Here is a 17,345-nt window from a genome sequence, read left to right as displayed (position 1 = left end):
ACAAGAAAAATGCTCGTTTTCTCCCCCACCAAGTCAACGGCACAAAGTTAAATATTTCGACAAATATAACAAATATAATCTTAGGCTTGAGCAAGTGAAAATTAACAATTCAACTTTAAACCTATTTTACGGGTATTAGTTCAATTCTAAATTTATTAATTTTGTCATTATTATCCTAAACATTTACACAAAATTCTTATGTAATTATTCTAGCCAATTGCCACTATTTCTGACACAACGATTCTCATTAGACAACATTTTCGAATGAAAACTGTCCAAGTCAACGTGCCACGTAAGACGGCCGACAACTCCAAATGCCACGTCAGCAATTTCCAATGGCAAATGTCTGAAAGAACTATATTGTCAAAATTAAAAGGTTGAGAATTAAATTAGTATCCGTACAATAAATTTAGGATTAATATGGTAATTTTTCCTATCGAGCGAGGCACGGATATTTCTGGAGCTTAACAAAATTTACATGGACACCATAAGCATCCGACAAGCAGGAGCTTGGGCTCGATGCTCCGCATCTCTCTTTCTTTTCGGAGTAACTATGCGGTGTGGTTTCGAGGCGCGAAACGTGCTCTGTGCGACCTTGACCTCTCTATGTTTAGGAAAAATGTCAATCCACGGCAGTCGGCGACTTTTGATTTCGTCGTTCTTGCGTGCGAAACCAACATTGACTTTTGTTTCCGAGAAGGTCGTTCGAGACTTGGCTCGTTTTCTTCTGTTCCAACCTTCGATCCGATTTATCCAACCCTTGACGCAGTCCCTTTTCGGGTGTCGTGGCTCTTGAGGCAGTACAGTTCTAACCGATGTCTGTATCGTGTTCGAAAATCAGCAGCAGCAAGCGGATATCTGAACAGTTTCAAAGCACGTTTTCAAGACAACCCCGATCGGTTTCATGCACTACTTCAGCTCCGTCGCCTGCTCTTGGTTCTCTCTCTTCCCTTGAATCCTCGCTAGTTAGAAAGCAATCATCCGATAGAGAAAACTCGCCATCGCCATGAGACGACGTCCCTCCTACTTGTGTTTCATCGCCCTCTGGGCTCTAGTGGCCTCTCGACACGCCGAGCCCGTGAAGGCACCGTGGCGCCTACACACCGACTCAAGGTGGATCGTCGATAAGCAGGGGCGTCGGGTGAAGCTGGCGTGCGTCAACTGGGCGTCGCACCTCGAGCCCATGGTCGCGGAAGGGCTCGACAAGAAACCCGTTGACTGGATCTCGAAGCAGATTGCCTCGATGGGATTCAACTGCGTCAGGCTCACGTGGCCGCTCTTCATGGTCACCAACGACTCGCTGGGTTCGATGTCGGTGGCGCAATCGTTCCGGGATCTCGGGTTGGTTGATTATATCGGAGGCATTCGACAGAACAATCCGTCTCTTCTGGATGTTTCTGTTCTCGCTGCTTTCCGGGTACGATTTGTACTTTGCATTTTCGCAATTCATCATCATAGATTGACACCAGTCAGTGAGTTAGATTAATCTGCATGCTACAGGCGGTTGTTACAAGCCTTGGAGACAATAATGTAATGGTCATACTAGACAATCACATTAGCAAGCCCGGTTGGTGTTGCAGCAACCGTGACGGTAACGGGTTCTTTGGCGACCAGTACTTCGACCCGAACCTTTGGATCAAGGGCCTCACTCGGATGGCCACAATGATCCGCCGCATCGGTAACGTGGTCGGTATGAGCTTGAGGAACGAGCTCCGAGGTCCTAAAGAAAATCTGCGAGACTGGCTCAGGTACTCCATGTAAATTTGTCAAGAAAGTTGCGGATTTAGCTTCAGTGCGATTTTTTTTTTCTTCTGAACTGACTCTGTTGCTATTACAGTAGGTCATTATTCAATTGAAGGAACACATGTTGAGCGTCGCAAAATGAGGCAAAACATGAGATATTTAAGGGACGAGTTGATAAACTACTCGACTAATTATGTTAGGGTTTTGGATCGCTGGTTCGACCTAATATGATCGTCAGGTTTGACATTCGATTTCGGTCCTAAAATGAACTCCAGGTACATGGAGAGAGGAGCCGAAGTGGTGCATTCGGCGAATCCGCACGTGCTCGTCATAGCCTCCGGCCTCTATTACGACACCGACCTATGGTTCCTTGGCCACATACCGATGAAGGTGAGCTTCGCCAGAAAGCTAGTTTTCGAGCTGCATTGGTACGCATCCTCGAGCGGGACAGTCTGGGAGGACGGCAACGCCAACGAGCGGTGCAAGGACGCGACAGACAAGGTGATGAGCAAGGCGGGGTTCATACTAAACCAGGGAATGCCGCTCTTCGTGAGCGAATTTGGAGGAGAACTGAGCGGACAAAACGTGAATGACGACCGGTACTTCAACTGCTTCTTCGGAGTCGCGGCCAAGCTCGACTTCGATTGGGCCTTGTGGACGATTGTGGGGAGCTACTACTTGAGAAAAGGGATCGTAGGGATGGAGGAGACGTTCGGGGTGCTGAACAAGGACTTCTCCGGGCCTCGAAATGCCAGCTTCTTGCAAAGGATCTCTGCCCTTCAAGCCCCTTTTCAAGGTATAATAACACTACACGCTCCTAATTTTGTTCATCTTTTTTTTATGGTTCAATCATCAAAACCCAAAGATTTCCTTAGTGACGATATCTACTGAAAATCGAAAGACCGAATCAAACACAAGTCCCTCTTCAAATGGAACTCGACTAATCAACACTTCGATCATGTCGTAAATCACAGTCTTTTATCTTTCTTGTGTCCATGACATTGCAGGTGCAACTTCATCAAGTCCTACGCGCAGAATTCTTTTTCATCCGCTCACGGGTCTCTGCATCCAAAGGAAACGAGAGCAGGAACAGCTGCAACTGGGCGCATGCAACGAGTCCGAAGCTTGGACCCACACGCGCCACCACACGATCCGGATGAGAGGAACGGATTTGTGTATGCAAGCGGATCGGCTGGAGAAGCCGGTGAAGCTCAGCACAAATTGCGCGGACCACGGGTCTAGATGGAAGACCATTTCGGAGTCCAAAATGCATTTTTCATCCAACATCGTTGGCAGTAATGTCACCGTTTGCTTGGACATAGATTTTAGTACTAAGACCGTCATCGCGAGTCCTTGCAAATGCTTGAGAGAAGATGCTACCTGCAACCCGGCGAGCCAGTGGTTCGAGTTGGTAAACATGACGCGTCCAACGTAGACGAGACGGTGATCATTTTTCCTCTTTTCTTTCTTTCCCCCTTCTAGGAGCTCTTAGTTTGCCAGGATTTACCGTTTTCTACTTATTGTGGCACAAAAGTTTGCTTTGAACTTCTCTTAATTCTGGCAGTTTTAGGTGCAAATGAATGAGCGGTATAGCAATTTTGTAAGCAATATCAACGATCAGCTTTTTAGGAAAATATTTTGCAAATCATTCATTTTTCATGAAATTAACGTGCCTAAGAGTGCCCAATTTTATGCGGGTAGTGTTTATAGTAAATCCTTTGAATGAGCAACATTAGTGCTGGATTTCTACTTTCTGAAAGCAAATTTCAAAAATGGGTTTTTGCTTGTGTGAAACGGAACATGGAATAGAAGACCAATAATTCAAGGGAAAATTCAAATAAGGGTCCGCTTGAAGTGAATCTTGTGTCAAATAAAACCTAAAGTGGCTATGACAGTTTTAAGTAAGGGCATGACCTCGCCAATCACCGGGCGACTAAATTTTCCAACCAGTCAAGGGAATTTTTCGTCGAAAGAAAATTTTAATTTTATATTCTTTTTCTTTTTCTTTTCTTTTTCTCTTTTTCTTTTCTTTTCTTTTTCTTTTCAACAAGTATCGGCGAGGTCGCGATCCTTGCCTATCACTGGTAAGGGTCACCTCGCCCAAGCCCTTGCTGACTACGGTGAGGTGACCCTCACCTAGCTTTGGCAAGGGCTGCCCTCACCTGTGGCCAACATGATGGCTTCACTCAAGGGGAGACCATCCCTCGCTAAATTGAGGGAAGGCAACCCTCGTCCAATCCTCTTCGTGCACATTGGTGGCTAGCCACCGATGAAGAAGAAAGAGAAAACTAGAAAATGAAAAAAGAAAGAAAAAAAAGGAAAAATAGAAAATAGAAAGAAAAAAATCAAAAAAAAAAAAAAGGACGAACATGTCTTTATTTAAAGTTGGGTCAGTTAATTGAAACCGACATAGCCACTTCAAACCTTTATTTAAGAAAATAATGGCACTTCAAGTCCTTATTTGAAATAATATCCTCTTCATATCCTTATTTGAGAAAATAAAAACACTTCAAACCCTTATTTAGAATTTTTCCCATAGTTTAATAACTCTACTTAAATGATGACATAAAATTCTCTAACAGTGTTTTACTCTTTTTACCATTGTATGAATATTTTTCTTAAAAGCAAATACAAAATGAACATCTTACAAAATTTTCAATAATTTAAGGAAACATTTATTCAAAAATTTTAAAAAGAAAAGAAAGAAGATAAAGTCGGTTCTTGCACTTATGTTACAATTGACGAATTTCACTTGTTGCCCATTTTAGTGGAAAATGGGTAGGTAATTTCTTGCTTTTACCTCTCTTTTTTTCCTTTTTCTTTGGCGAATTTTTTTTTTCTCTTTAACACTTAATTTCTTCACAACATTATAATAATATGTAGATGAACCATTCCAGGAGCAGTTCTTCACATGAGAAGATAACTATGAGTCTCTTCGCGATTAAGACTCCTTAAATATGTTGCCAATCTTGTCTAATCCTCCGCTACGATGTTTGGTAATATGTGGTAGAAAAGTGTACCGTCATCTCAACCGCTCTCCTACGCTAATCTAAAAGTGACGATACCCTTCATTAATTGAGTCGTATTGATGGTTGAGTTTAGGTAGGTCTAATTAACTAGTGTATCGACTGAATTTAGCAAACTCAAAATAACCTAAGTAACGTTAATTATAGAGCACCATTCTACCTACTTTATATTAAAATTGTTACAGAACACAAATTTTTTTCCCATATTGATGTCTCGGTCGATTCCCGACTATTAGTTACGATATATATTGGCACACCAATAAGATAAACGTGCAGGTTAAAGAAATCTCGACTATCAATATTTAGGACCTCTATAACGAATTTCGACAGGGCTAAAATTCACAACTTCACACGGAATTCTCATGGGCATCCTATCTCAACCACTGATGCATATTTACTTACGACGATGGTTGAGAATTGATTAAGATACCAAGGAAAGTATCGCACGGGGTTAAGGATCTTCCTTCAAATTGTATCATATTGCATAGTTCCTCGTGTTCTACTTCACTTGAGACAGCGAAGTTATTCTGCCGACCAAGAATAATGTGATTTGGCCTTATATCGTGTCTATCGTCAGCAAAATAATTTATTTAGGTAAGAGTTGTTAAGATGGTCTTGTATAGGCTGTAATTTATTTGATAGATGCGCATGCCTATTTGTTCCCCTTCAATGATCGATCAAATAAATAATCATGTAATGTGCCATGACACACCATGCATATAAAAAGAAAAGGAAAAAAAAACGCTTCTTGAAAGATTTCTTGGCCACTCTTTTTACTATGTTTGCGACATAAGTAGACAGTAATCAATGAAAGATGACTTGACGAGTGTTTTCTTCACGCATGTCTTTAAGCTGCTACATACCGAATAAATCCCTCATCACCAACTCTGGCCCCTACAAAATTTACTCTTCACCGCCACAAGCGCGCCGGAATCGTTACTCGGAACTTCCTGGCCTGGCCACCCTCGGTCGGAGAGTCACTGGCAGCCCGTGCTTCATGTAGAGGGTGGTGGTGACCTTGGGCGCCGCCCTGTGGCCCTCTGCCACCACCACCGAGTACCTCCACAGCACCGATGCTGCTACCATCTGTTGGAGAAATCCTCGTGAAGAGTTTTGAAGTTGACAAAACGTTTCCATCGCCTAGTCCAAGGTCAGCAGACTCTGTTGGTTAAAGTCTGAAGACTTCCGGACAGCCAGACTCAAGACTCAAAGTCTATCCTCATTGACAGTCTCTGATCCGTTGAAGAAAGGTTATCCCGAACTAGATGTTTTGTTCAGGATTTAACCTTATCATCCGGAGAAGATCTCGTGGCTGGAGATGACGTATCGTAATCCTTTGATTGATCAAGATTGATTCAATGACTGAAGATTCGATGATTGTCTAAATATTATTGGAAGGTTCTGCTTATGGAAACCGAGATCCCGATTATATGGGCGAACAGATTGATGGGCTATCAACACGTTCCTTTAATAGCTCGAACGATCTTCCTAATTGATTCCGTCCAACGGGTAGATTGGAGGAATTCCTTTGGAAAGTGCCAACGGGTATGATGGCATAAAGGAGTATATAAGGAAAACGTTCTTAGTTGTTTAAGGAGAATGCGCGATAGAAGAATTCCAAAGTCTCAAGCTCTATTTGTTTAGATAAATCTTTTGAGCGAATACTTGTATACAAAAGAGAGTCTATATTTGTGAGAGACCTTGAGGAGGTGTGATAGAACATCTACACTTTGTGGAATCAAGGCAAAGCTGTGCTGTAACTTCTCTTTGATCATAGTGAAATCCAGCCGGTGGGCTGTCATGAAGAGTGGACGTAGGCTTGGAATAAGCCGAACCACTATAAATCCTGTGTTTGATTTTCTCTTCCTTACTCTCTTTACATCGATCGTATTTCAATCAAGGTTTGCTTCCGTATTTGAGAAAAATTGTTTGTGCGCCTATTCACCCCCTCTAGGTGTTTATACTAGCAATATCAATTGGTATCGTGAGCCTGTACTTACTTTATTTGAAGTGTATTACTTCATAGTAAAAGATCCATGGCTAGTATGCTAGCACCGTGGCTGATGGAAGGGCAAAGCAATACCGCACCACCTTACTTTGATGGAAAGGATTACAACATCCGGAAGAACAAGATGAAAGCTTTCCTACGATCAAAGGATCCTCCGGAATGGGACGTTGTAGAAAAGGAATTACTCCTACCACTCGCATCGGGTCTCGAAAGAGGAAAAGAAACTGAAGAATCCAAATGAATGTCTCGGAAGAAATAACCAAGAGACAGACACTCGATGCAAAAGCAATTTATTCCTTATATTGTGCTTTATCACCAACTGAATATAATAGAATATCTTCTTGTGGTACAGCAAAAAAGAAGTTTGGGACAGATTGCATATCACCTATGAAGGAACAGATCGAGTGAAGGAAACAAGAATCAACATTCTTCTCGTCAATACGAAGCCTTCGAATGAAGCCGGGAGAATCAATATCTCGACATGTTTAGTCGTTTTACGATATTGTAAATGGTCTTGAAAATCAAGGTCAACCAACTTCGATCCCATGAAGGTAAACAAGCTACCGCGTGACTCTCCAAGGATTGGAATCACATAAAGACTTTGATAAGAGAGACGCAGAAATTATGCCACTATCTGTCGATGAGCCGATTGGAACTCTTCAGTCCTATGAAGTGGAAAGGATCAATGAAGATGAAGATCCAAGAGGTAAGAAATCCATTGCATTAAAATCAAATGATGATTCCGATGTTACAGATTCTCAAGAAGATATGGACGATGAGGAGCTTGCTCTCATGATAAGAAGATTCAGAAAACTAAACGAAAAGGAAGAAGGTTCAACTCAAAGAAACAAGGCTTTCAAAGACAGCGACAAGTCTGTTGATGATGAGGAACCAAACAAAGATGTAGTCCGCTTTGAATGCAAGAAAAAGGGACACATCGGACCCAACCGTCCTCTTTTGAAGAAAAAGAAAGGAAAAGCTGAAAATTTCGAAAAGCTCTCAAAGCTGAAACTGAGTGATACCGAGTGTGAAGAAAGTGATAATGAATATGCCAATCTATGTCCGATGGCACACCGACTCGACTGGATCGAGACTCGGGATCGACTTCCGACAGTGAATTTGAGAAAGCTTGAGACTCTTTGTTAAATGCAGGTCTCCATCAAGAAACAGGTAAAGTGGTATCTTGACAGCGGATGCTCAAGACACATGACAGAGACTCAAATTGCTTTATAAAGCTTGCTCAAGTAAATGGTGGAAAAGTTTCATTTGGAGGAAACAAAGAAAGGAAGTATTGTGGGATTTGGAACCGTGAAAATTGGAACTCTCACAATAAGTAATGTTTCCTTAGTGGAATGACTCAATTACAATCTTCTCAAGATTAGTCAATTGTGTGATACCGGTTTCAAGATCTCCTTTCAAGAAGGAACATGTTCCGAATCAAGAAAGACTCTACTCAATCTTTTCTGGGTCGAAGACATGGAAACATCTATCTTCTGGATGTGAAACCAAATGAATCGCAATGTCTTATCTCAATTCAAGACGAAGCAAGCTTATGGCACAAAAAGCTTGGACATGTCAATATGAAGCAATTAGCCAAAATCTCATCAAAGCAAACTATTGTTCGAGGTCTACCAAAATTGCCATACCAAAAGACTCGATTCATGCACTCCATGTATTCGGGAAAGGGTAAAAATTCTTTTAAGCCAATAAATCATGTCTCTACTAATCATGTTCTACATTCTTGCTGCATATGGATCTCTTCGACCAACCAACTCGAGTATTGGGGTAAGAAGTATTGCCTAGTAATTGTTGATGATTACTCCCGTTTACTTGGGTATATTTCCTTTCAAGTAAGTCCGAAACCTTTTCGTATTTTGAAAATTTTGCTAAAAAGGTTCAAAATGAAAAAGGTTGTGTTATCTCTAGTATAAGAACAGATCATGGAGGTGAATTTGAAAATCAAGATTTTACAAAAATTCCGTGATGAATCTCGGGCCGTAAGCATATGTTTTCCTCTCCCGTATACTCCTCAAAAATGGAGTTGTGGAAAGAAAGAACAGATCTCTTCAAGAAATGGCTAGAACTCTTTTAATTGAAAGTAGAATTTCTTCTCGATTTTGGGCGAAGCCGTTTCAACAACTTGCTATATCATCAATAGAGTTTTCTTAAGATTTATTCTTCGAAAACCCCTTATGAGTTATTCAAAGAAAAGAAGCCTATTGTTTCATACTTTCATGTATTTGGTTGCAAATGTTTTATTTTGAAAAATGCAAAAGATCGAGTTGGTAAGTTTGAAGAAAGATCATATGAAGGTATCTTCCTTGGATATTCTACTTCAAGCAAAGCCTACAGAGTCTATAACAAGAAGAGCCGACTGTGGAGGAGTCAATGAATGTCAAATTTCAAGACTCAACGCAAGATGAATCAAGTCGACTCATCAAGAAGAGTCCGAACCACTCTGACCCTCCAAAGTCTACAACTCAAGAAGCATCTCGACTGAAAACCAGCTTCAAGATGTTCGTGAAGATCTAAACAAAGAAAGAGATCATCAACCGTGCAAATCAACGAGTAACCGGAAGCATAAGTCTAGTCATCCCAAAGATCTTATAATCGGCGAAATTAATGAAGGAATTCGCACCAGATCCAAAAGGCGAGAAAAGTCTAGTGTTTGTGGCACTCGTTTCGAAATTGAACCAAAGAGCATAGAAGAAGCTTTATCCGATGAAAAATTGATTGAAGCTATGCAAGAAGAACTCGGATAAGTTCAAAGATAAATGATGTTTGGGAATTGACATCCAAACCAAAAGGAAAACTGTTATTGGAGCCAAATGGGTGTTCAAACAAGATGAACGAAAGGGAAAGTCGTACGAAATAAAGCAAGACTCGTGGCCAAGGGATATACGCAAGAAGAAGGAATAGACTATGATGAGACTTACGCTCCGGTGGCAAGGTTAGAAGCTATTCGACTATTACTTGCGTTTGCTTGTTATAAGAATTTCAGGTTATTCCAAATGGACGTCAAAAGCGCCTTCCTAAATGGATTTATCCATGAGGAAGTTTATGTGGAACAACCGCCAGGTTTGAAGACCCAAAGAAGCCGGACTCGCCTTGAGACTGAAAAGGCTTTGTATGGTTTAAAGCAAGCACCTCGGGCTTGGTACGACAAAGTTAAGTAATTTCCTATTACAAAATGGTTTTGTCAAAGGTAAAGTAGATACGACTTTATTTATCAAGAAGGAAAATAAAAGTTTCTTACTTGTTCAAATATATGTGGATGATATTATTTTTGGATCCTTCAATGAAAGTCTCAGGCAAGAAATTTTCAAAGTCTATGCGATGAGTTTGAAATGAGTATGATGGGAGAATTAACATTCTTTCTTGGTCTTCAAATAAAACAATTGAAGGAAGGAACTTTCATTTATCAAGAAAAATATGTTAATGATCTTGTCAAAAGGTTTGGACTGGAGAATTGCAAAAAGACCGACATACCAATGTCAAGTTCTTTAAAGATAGACAAAGATGAAGAAGGAAGAAAGTTGATCAAAAGCTGTACAGAGCATTATTGGATCACTTCTTTATCTTACTGCCTCTAGACCTGATATTTTGTTGAGTGTTTGCATTTGTGCTAGGTTTCAATCAGATCCTAGAGAATCCCATCTCAGTGCTGCCAAACACATCATAAAATACGTTGCTTCATCATCAAGCATCGGTCTTTGGTATCCTAAGAAGGAGACTTTAAACTTCCGGGATATTCGGAGACGCATCTAGCCGGTTGCGAGTTGATAGAAAGAGCACTTCAGAACTTGCCGATTTGCTTGAAGCAGCAAACGGTGTCTTGGTTTTCAAGGAAACAAAGCACTGTGTCTCTTTCAACAACGTAAGATGCAGAGTATGTAGCTCTTGGAAGCTCTTTGTTCACAAATTCTATGGATAAAACAACAGCTAAGAGATTTTGAAATCGAAGACTCATGCACAGAGATTAATTGCGACAACACCAGCGCTATCAACCTCACCAAAAATCCAATTCTCCACTCAAGAGCGAAGCATATAGAAATTCGACATCACTTTATTAGAGATCACGTTCAAAATGGAGATGTTTCAATTCAATTTGTTGACTCAAAGAATCAGGCCGATATACTCACGAAGCCTTTGGAGAAAAATCAATTTGAGTCTATACGGACCAGACTCAACATTTTGAGGTATGAGGATATCAAAGTCTAAAGACTTTCAGACTCAGGCTTACAAGACTTTATCTACTGTCTTGGCTCGACCTTCGACTGTAAGTCTTTCTCTCTCAATCTTATCTTGAAAAGGTACGATCATCGATCGTGTTTAAATTGTTGCTATATTTAATTAACATAAATATTGCATCGATTCATTTTCAAAAGGGAAGTTATTTTTAAATAACTATTTTTGCGGATAAAGACAGTTATTTTGAAAAGGCATATTTTTATTTCCTTTGTGACGGTTTGGTTACTCTTCTTTTTAACCGAACGAGCACTATCGATTACTCTTCACTTTTCTATTCACTCTCTCAAAAACCCTAGAAAGCATCGATCTTCCATTCCCGTTTGTCTTCTTCTCTAAATCTTCAAAAAGTTATCATCTTTTTCTCGGGAAAGTCAAGCTAGAAACTTCCAAACACTTAAAGATGTCTTCTTCACGAAAGTCGTCAAGAATCGCAAGCGGGGGACCACAGAGAATGAGTGAGGGGCCTACGCACTGATCTTGCGAAGATGAAGTTTCTCCAGGATCAGCAACCGAGCCCACAACATTCTCAGCAGCGTCATTCTCCATCATCTAGTCCTCAAGGCGTTGTTCATCGGGAAGAAATCATCGAGGAAGGGGCCAGTAAGAGTTCAAAGCTTCCGCTTATCTACAAGCTATATCGTGCTTTAAAAGGAATTCGTACTCATTTGAACTATGTTGATGATTTTGTTAAAGAAAAATGATATAGGAAACGAATATATCTTTTCGAAAAGAATGGAAAGTTTGGGAATCGCTCGTAAAGGGGTGGCCGAGGAAACCCTTGCGAATATCCCAAGTGATCCTCGTGATCGGGGCCAAATCACGTAGATGGGAATGATGATGACAATGTTCGGTCTATTTCAACCGAAAATGGGTATTGCGGCTGAAATTCAAGGAAAAATGGGAGATTTGTTCAGATCAAAGGAACAAAAGGATCTCGTACTCGAAATTGCTGAAACGTGGGGTAATAAACCCTAGGAGTGTGGACTTTGATTTTCTGGATGCTTTGTGAAAGTGAACTTGAGGGAAAAGTTCAGTTATCTTCAACTTGAAAAGTTCTGTTCTGACTCAACTGAGGCTTATGCTGAATTGACTGCTTACTTCTATTCAAATCTTAGCTTTTTAGATGCGAATAGATTTTCCTTCAGTGTCAAAGAACAAGACTATGTTGTGGATATGGATATGCTGGCAGATGTGTTAGAAGTTGAGAGAGGCAGATATCAACCGATTAAAGTTTCCATTGCTGGGGCTACACTTGAACTGGTGAAGGACAGGAGAACAGATGAGAAGATCACTTACTCACGGATGAATGCATTCAACATCTTGCTTCACAAAATTGTGATCAATTGCCTTCGGCCGAAATCAACTTCCAAAACTGATGTGTCAAGTTCGAGGCAAAGTTGATGTATGCCATCCTCTCGTGGTAAGAAGTTTTCTCTCCCTCATACTTGTTATGTTTCATATGTATAGAGCAGTGATGAAGGACAGAGGTCAACTCCCTTACCCAAGCCTTGTTACGAAGTTATTCAGACATCTGAATATTCAGCCTCCGCAAATCTTTTGTGTTCGATCATGCGATCATATGGTGGTAGGACTGAAAATGGTAACCAAAATGCGTCCGAAGAACCGAGCAAGGAATTGGAGAAATTCAAGGAGAAGACTCCTACCAAATCTCATCAATTCTCTTCTTCGCTAAGAGAAAAGGGAAGGAGCCCATGGCTGCTCCATCAAAGAAAAGAAGAGCTCTCCTCGTTGAGGATGAAGATGGTGACGATGACATCACCATCTCCGCAATGGCTTTGAAGAACTTAAGTCATCCTGTTCCACAGAAAGAATCAGAACAAAGGACGAAAGAAGCAAAGGAGAAGGAAGAAGAAGAAAGAGAAGCAGAGCAAGAAGCAGAGAAAGAAAGATCTGAAGAAGAAAGAAGAGAAGAAGGAGAACCTGAGGAAATCTCTTCTCCACCTGTAGGCATGGAAACAGGGGGAGATCAGGAGAAAGGAGTGACGTCTTCACATCCAGATGCAAGTGAAGGAGTCAGTCGCTCGCCTGCAGACCCAGAAGATGTTTATGCATCTCAATTTTCAGAGGAAGGTCATGAAGCTTCATCGCCCAACCTGCGAGATTATGCTGATCCACCATCGTCTTTACTCCATCGAACGAGCGAAGCAAGTACTCGGGCCGATAATGGAGCAGATTTTCGCGAGAATCATGGATATTCTCTTGGAGATGAAAGGTCGGATTTATGCCTTGGGATGCGAAGTTCAAAGCTTGAAGAATGAAGGTCAAGCTTCTTCCTGTTCATTAAATGAAAAGATGCAAGCCCTCTCTATTCGAATCAGGCCAATGCCAAGAGTGAGGAGGTTGTACGGTGAAGGAAGACTTTAAGAGGTCAGGAAGGCATTGTTCGCCCTATGGAAGATTTCCACTTGTCCGCGTTCCCAAGCAATCTTGATTTCATCTCATCCTTTTTAAATGATGACAAAAAGGGGGAGAGATGCATGATTTGAAAACTTTCAATCTTTTTAACTGTTTGTTGGATTGTGTTTAACTGTTTGTTTGTTTTTGACAGACTTTGACTTTGTTTTGTGTCCGGATAAGAACGCCTAGACTTGGATTTGACCGGATTTGACTTGCTTCTATTTATCAATATTGATATCTTATGAATGGCTTAAATCATATATTGGACTAACCTATTTTCTCGTGGTTGCAGATTCTAGTGTTATTCTATTAGCCATTTATTTCCATAAGATATGCATATGTGTTTGAGAAATGTTTTGCGAGGTCAAAGTTATCCAAATCTGCGGGAAGGTTTTGTCACCATCAAAAAGGGGGAGATTGTTGGAGAAATCCTCGTGAAGAGTTTTGAAGTTGACAAAATGTTTCCATCGGTCTATCGAAGGTCAGCAGACTCGTTGGTTAAAGTCTCGAAGACTTCCTGACAGCCGGACTCAAGACTCAAAGTCTATCCTCATTGACGCTACGATCCGTTGAAGAAAGGTTATCCCGAACTAGATGTTTTGTTCAGGATTTAACCTTATCATCCGGAGAAGATCTCGTGGTTTGGAGAAGACGTATCGAATCCTTTGATTGATCAAGATTGATTCAATGACTGAAGATTCGATGATTGTCTAAATATTATTGGAAGGTTACGCATTTATGGAAACCGAGATCCCGATTGTATGGGCGAACAGATTGATGGGCTATCAACACGTTCCTTTAATAGCTCGAACGATCTTCCTAATTGATTCCGTCCAACGGGTAGATTGGAGGAATTCCTTTGGAAAGTGCCAACGGGTATGATGGCATAAAGGAGTATATAAGGAAAACGTTCTTAGTTGTTTAAGGAGAATGCGCGATAGAAGAATTCCAAAGTCTGAAGCTCCTATTTGTTTAGATAAATCTTTTGAGCGAATACTTGTATACAAAAGAGAGTCTATATTTGTGAGAGACCTTGAGGAGGTGTGATAGAACATCTACACCTTTGTGGAATCAAGGCAAAGCTGTGCTGTAACTTCTCTTTTGATCATAGTGAAATCCAGCCCGGTGGGCTGTCGGTGCGGAAGAGTGGACGTAGGCTTGGAATAAGCCGAACCACTATAAATCCTGTGTTTGATTTTCTCTTCCTTACTCTCTCTACATCGATCGTATTTCAATATGTTGCTTCCGTATTTGAGAAAAATTGTTTGTGCGCCTATTCACCCCCTCTAGGTGTTTATACTAGCAATATCACCATCTTCATCTGCTTATACGTGAACTTCTTCCCCACGCACAGCCTCGGACCGGCATTGAACACCACGTACTTGAACTGGCTCTCGCACACCATCCGCTGCCCATCCTCCCTCAACCACCTCTACGGCCTGAACTCCTCGCAATCCCTCCCCCACAGCACCTCCACACGCGCCATCGAGAATATGCAGTACATGTCTCGGTCACCCCGTTTCAGCTCAGTGCCATCGGGAAGCACGTCGTCGTCTTGGACCTCCTTCATCTCCATTGTCGGGTACAGCCTAGGGACTCTGATAGTGCGGCTTGCAAATACACCATGTCGGTCAACTCCTCCTGTGTGAATACCGCGTCCTGACGCACTTCCCAAGCCGGCGGAGGGCGTCACCATAGAATAATCCGGTTGATCTCACTGAGCACTTTGGCTTCTACTTCCAGGTGCTTATATATCAACCAGAAGAACCAGGCCAACGCAACAGAGCTGGTTTCACGGTCGGCTAAGATGAAGCTCACACAGAAATCCTCGAGGAACTTGTCGGAGAAGTCGTGGTTCTTGTTCTCCATGAGCCGGGACAGGATATCGGACCTATCGCTCAAGCTCCCAAGCTTGCTCATCTCCACCCGGCGGTCTGACACCGTTTTGTCGGCGAACTCTTGCACAATCCTTACAGCTTCCTTGAGCCTCCTCTCGTGCCCGAGGGAGAAAACCTCATGGGCTTCCACACGTAAGGAGGCACTGAGAACCTAAACAGAAAATAATTCATGCATCAGTCATTTTAAGGAGAAATATATCGATCGCTGCTTTCTAAAATGACAATCTTTTACATTAAAAACATTATAAAATTTTGAAGTAAATGGTCTAGATTAAGCACAAAGTGATGCAACCGTTATCTACAATATATGTCCTCAACTTGATCAGCGTTAGCTCGGTGGCCTCCTCGAACGCCCTAACGAAGCGCACCTCAGGCAGATCAACGGTTAGGCAGCCCGGGTTAACACCAAAGGCAGTGATGCAGATGTTGTCGAATGTGAACCGGAGGAGGACGTTCTGGATGTCAAGCAGTGACTTATCATCTCCGGGGGTGGCGGCCCTTGCCTCCATAAGCTTGAGGAGCTTGTGGTGGACGAGCTCCCACACGGTGTCGTATGAGTGCTGCACGAAGCACGAGGAGTGCTTCTCCGACATGGTGAGCCACCGCTGCTCCTTCCACTCGGCATCATCTGCACTGAAGATCCCGCCGCCAAGCAAGTCGCGTAACCTCTCCCGGTAATACTTGCCCTTCGGATAATTACTTTTGAACCAGGTCCGAGCATGTGCTCGATGTTCGCAGGGTCGACCGTGATGACCCCCGGGGCAGCACCAAAGGCCATGCCGCGGTACCAGAACGTGCCCCCGGCCTTTGCCAAGGCCAGCGTCGCCCAGTCGTAGATCTAGTCCTGGCGGAATAGGAAGGACAGGATGATCTCGAGGAACGGCCACAGCATCGGGCCGTTCTTGTTCGTCAGCCTCTCGACGATGCATGAGAATACGAAGTAGCCCAAGAAAGCAACGGTCACATCCCAAAGAGATACGTGACGTGCATCGGATTGGAGCCGCTCTATCGCGGAGAAAACGTGCGTTCGTGCAGTCATCGTCTGATATTACTCGATGCACCACTTCGCCGGCATGGATCGATTATTTTTGGAATTTGAACTACCGATTTGAAAATTAATGGAGAGGTTGGAGTTGGGGACCCCCAAAACTAAATTTAGAAGAAGAAAATGGAAAAGTCAATGAAGGTGAAAAGAGGAATTACTTAGGTGATAAGCTTTGGTAGGTGCCATCAAAATTCAAGCTTCGGTAATTTCGGATCTGAAAATTAATGGAGAAGTTGGAGTTAAGGACCCAAAAACTACATTTGGAAGAAGAATGGAAGAATCAAGAAGATGAAAAGAGGAATTAATTAGGGATAAGCTTTGATAAGTGTCATCAAGATTCAAGCCGCTTAATTTCGGAAGCGAAATGGCCAGAACATTGGTTTACACACGGTTGGAGAAACCGAGGTGGCAAGAAATACTCCCTTTAGCCCTGTTTGGTAACCATTCGAATAATAATCGATTCTGATTTTTTGTTCCCGGGAATAGTTTTGGAACAGAATTGCGTTTGGTAAAATTTTTGTCCCCGAGAACAAATTTGGAGTAGAATCAAGAATAAAAAAAAAAAAAAATTGATTCTGGGGCGAGAAGATAGACAAGATAAAAGGAAGAAGAACTCCCTCTCCAGGCGATTTTTGGTACTGTTCACGTTCTGGTCCATGGCTTGTTCCCAGAGTTTCAGGCGTCCGTTGGGGTTGATTTCTGGAGGATAGCTTCTCCTATCCCTCTTCTACATCTCCACCGAATGATTTCTTCTAATTTGAGCTAGATTTCAAGATCTGAACAGCCCTAGTCGAGCTGGCGAGTCTGTTCTGTTGTACTGGTGCGAGCTTCGTCGTGGACGCCCGGGTGATCGTTTGGGCTTGTGCTTTGGAAGTCTGCACTGTTGCTGCAATTGTGTCGACTGCTTCGAACGGAGGTGGGCTTTTCTCATGCAAGCTTCTACCCCTCCCCTTCAC

General features: G+C 42.2%; 1 protein-coding gene and 1 pseudogene across 1 annotated transcript; one reads left to right on the top strand and one right to left on the bottom strand.

Annotated features, from left to right (window-relative positions):
• Window positions 1-1,006: 1,006 nt before the first annotated feature.
• Window positions 1,007-3,178, top strand: LOC104416964 (glycosyl hydrolase 5 family protein). Its single transcript, XM_010028293.2, has 4 exons — window positions 1,007-1,417; window positions 1,501-1,748; window positions 2,019-2,539; window positions 2,751-3,178. The coding sequence occupies exons 1-4, from the start codon at window positions 1,007-1,009 to the stop codon at window positions 3,176-3,178; spliced, it is 1,608 nt and encodes a 535-aa protein (XP_010026595.2).
• Window positions 3,179-5,705: 2,527 nt separating this feature from the next.
• LOC104416963 lies at window positions 5,706-16,383 on the bottom strand (annotated as a pseudogene).
• Window positions 16,384-17,345: the final 962 nt, after the last annotated feature.

Source organism: Eucalyptus grandis, chromosome 8 (genome assembly GCF_016545825.1).
Source record: "Eucalyptus grandis isolate ANBG69807.140 chromosome 8, ASM1654582v1, whole genome shotgun sequence".
Taxonomy (NCBI): domain Eukaryota; kingdom Viridiplantae; phylum Streptophyta; class Magnoliopsida; order Myrtales; family Myrtaceae; genus Eucalyptus; species Eucalyptus grandis.
This window is presented reverse-complemented; position numbering and strand designations above follow the sequence as displayed.

Bases quoted from the DNA above. Each gene is read 5' to 3' on its own strand.
- LOC104416964 (XM_010028293.2), top strand. From the start codon at position 1,007: ATGAGACGACGTCCCTCCTACTTGTGTTTCATCGCCCTCTGGGCTCTA. The intron at 1,418-1,500 runs GTACGATTTGTA...TGCATGCTACAG, and splicing joins CTGTTCTCGCTGCTTTCCGG to GCGGTTGTTACAAGCCTTGG. The intron at 1,749-2,018 runs GTACTCCATGTA...AATGAACTCCAG, and splicing joins AATCTGCGAGACTGGCTCAG to GTACATGGAGAGAGGAGCCG.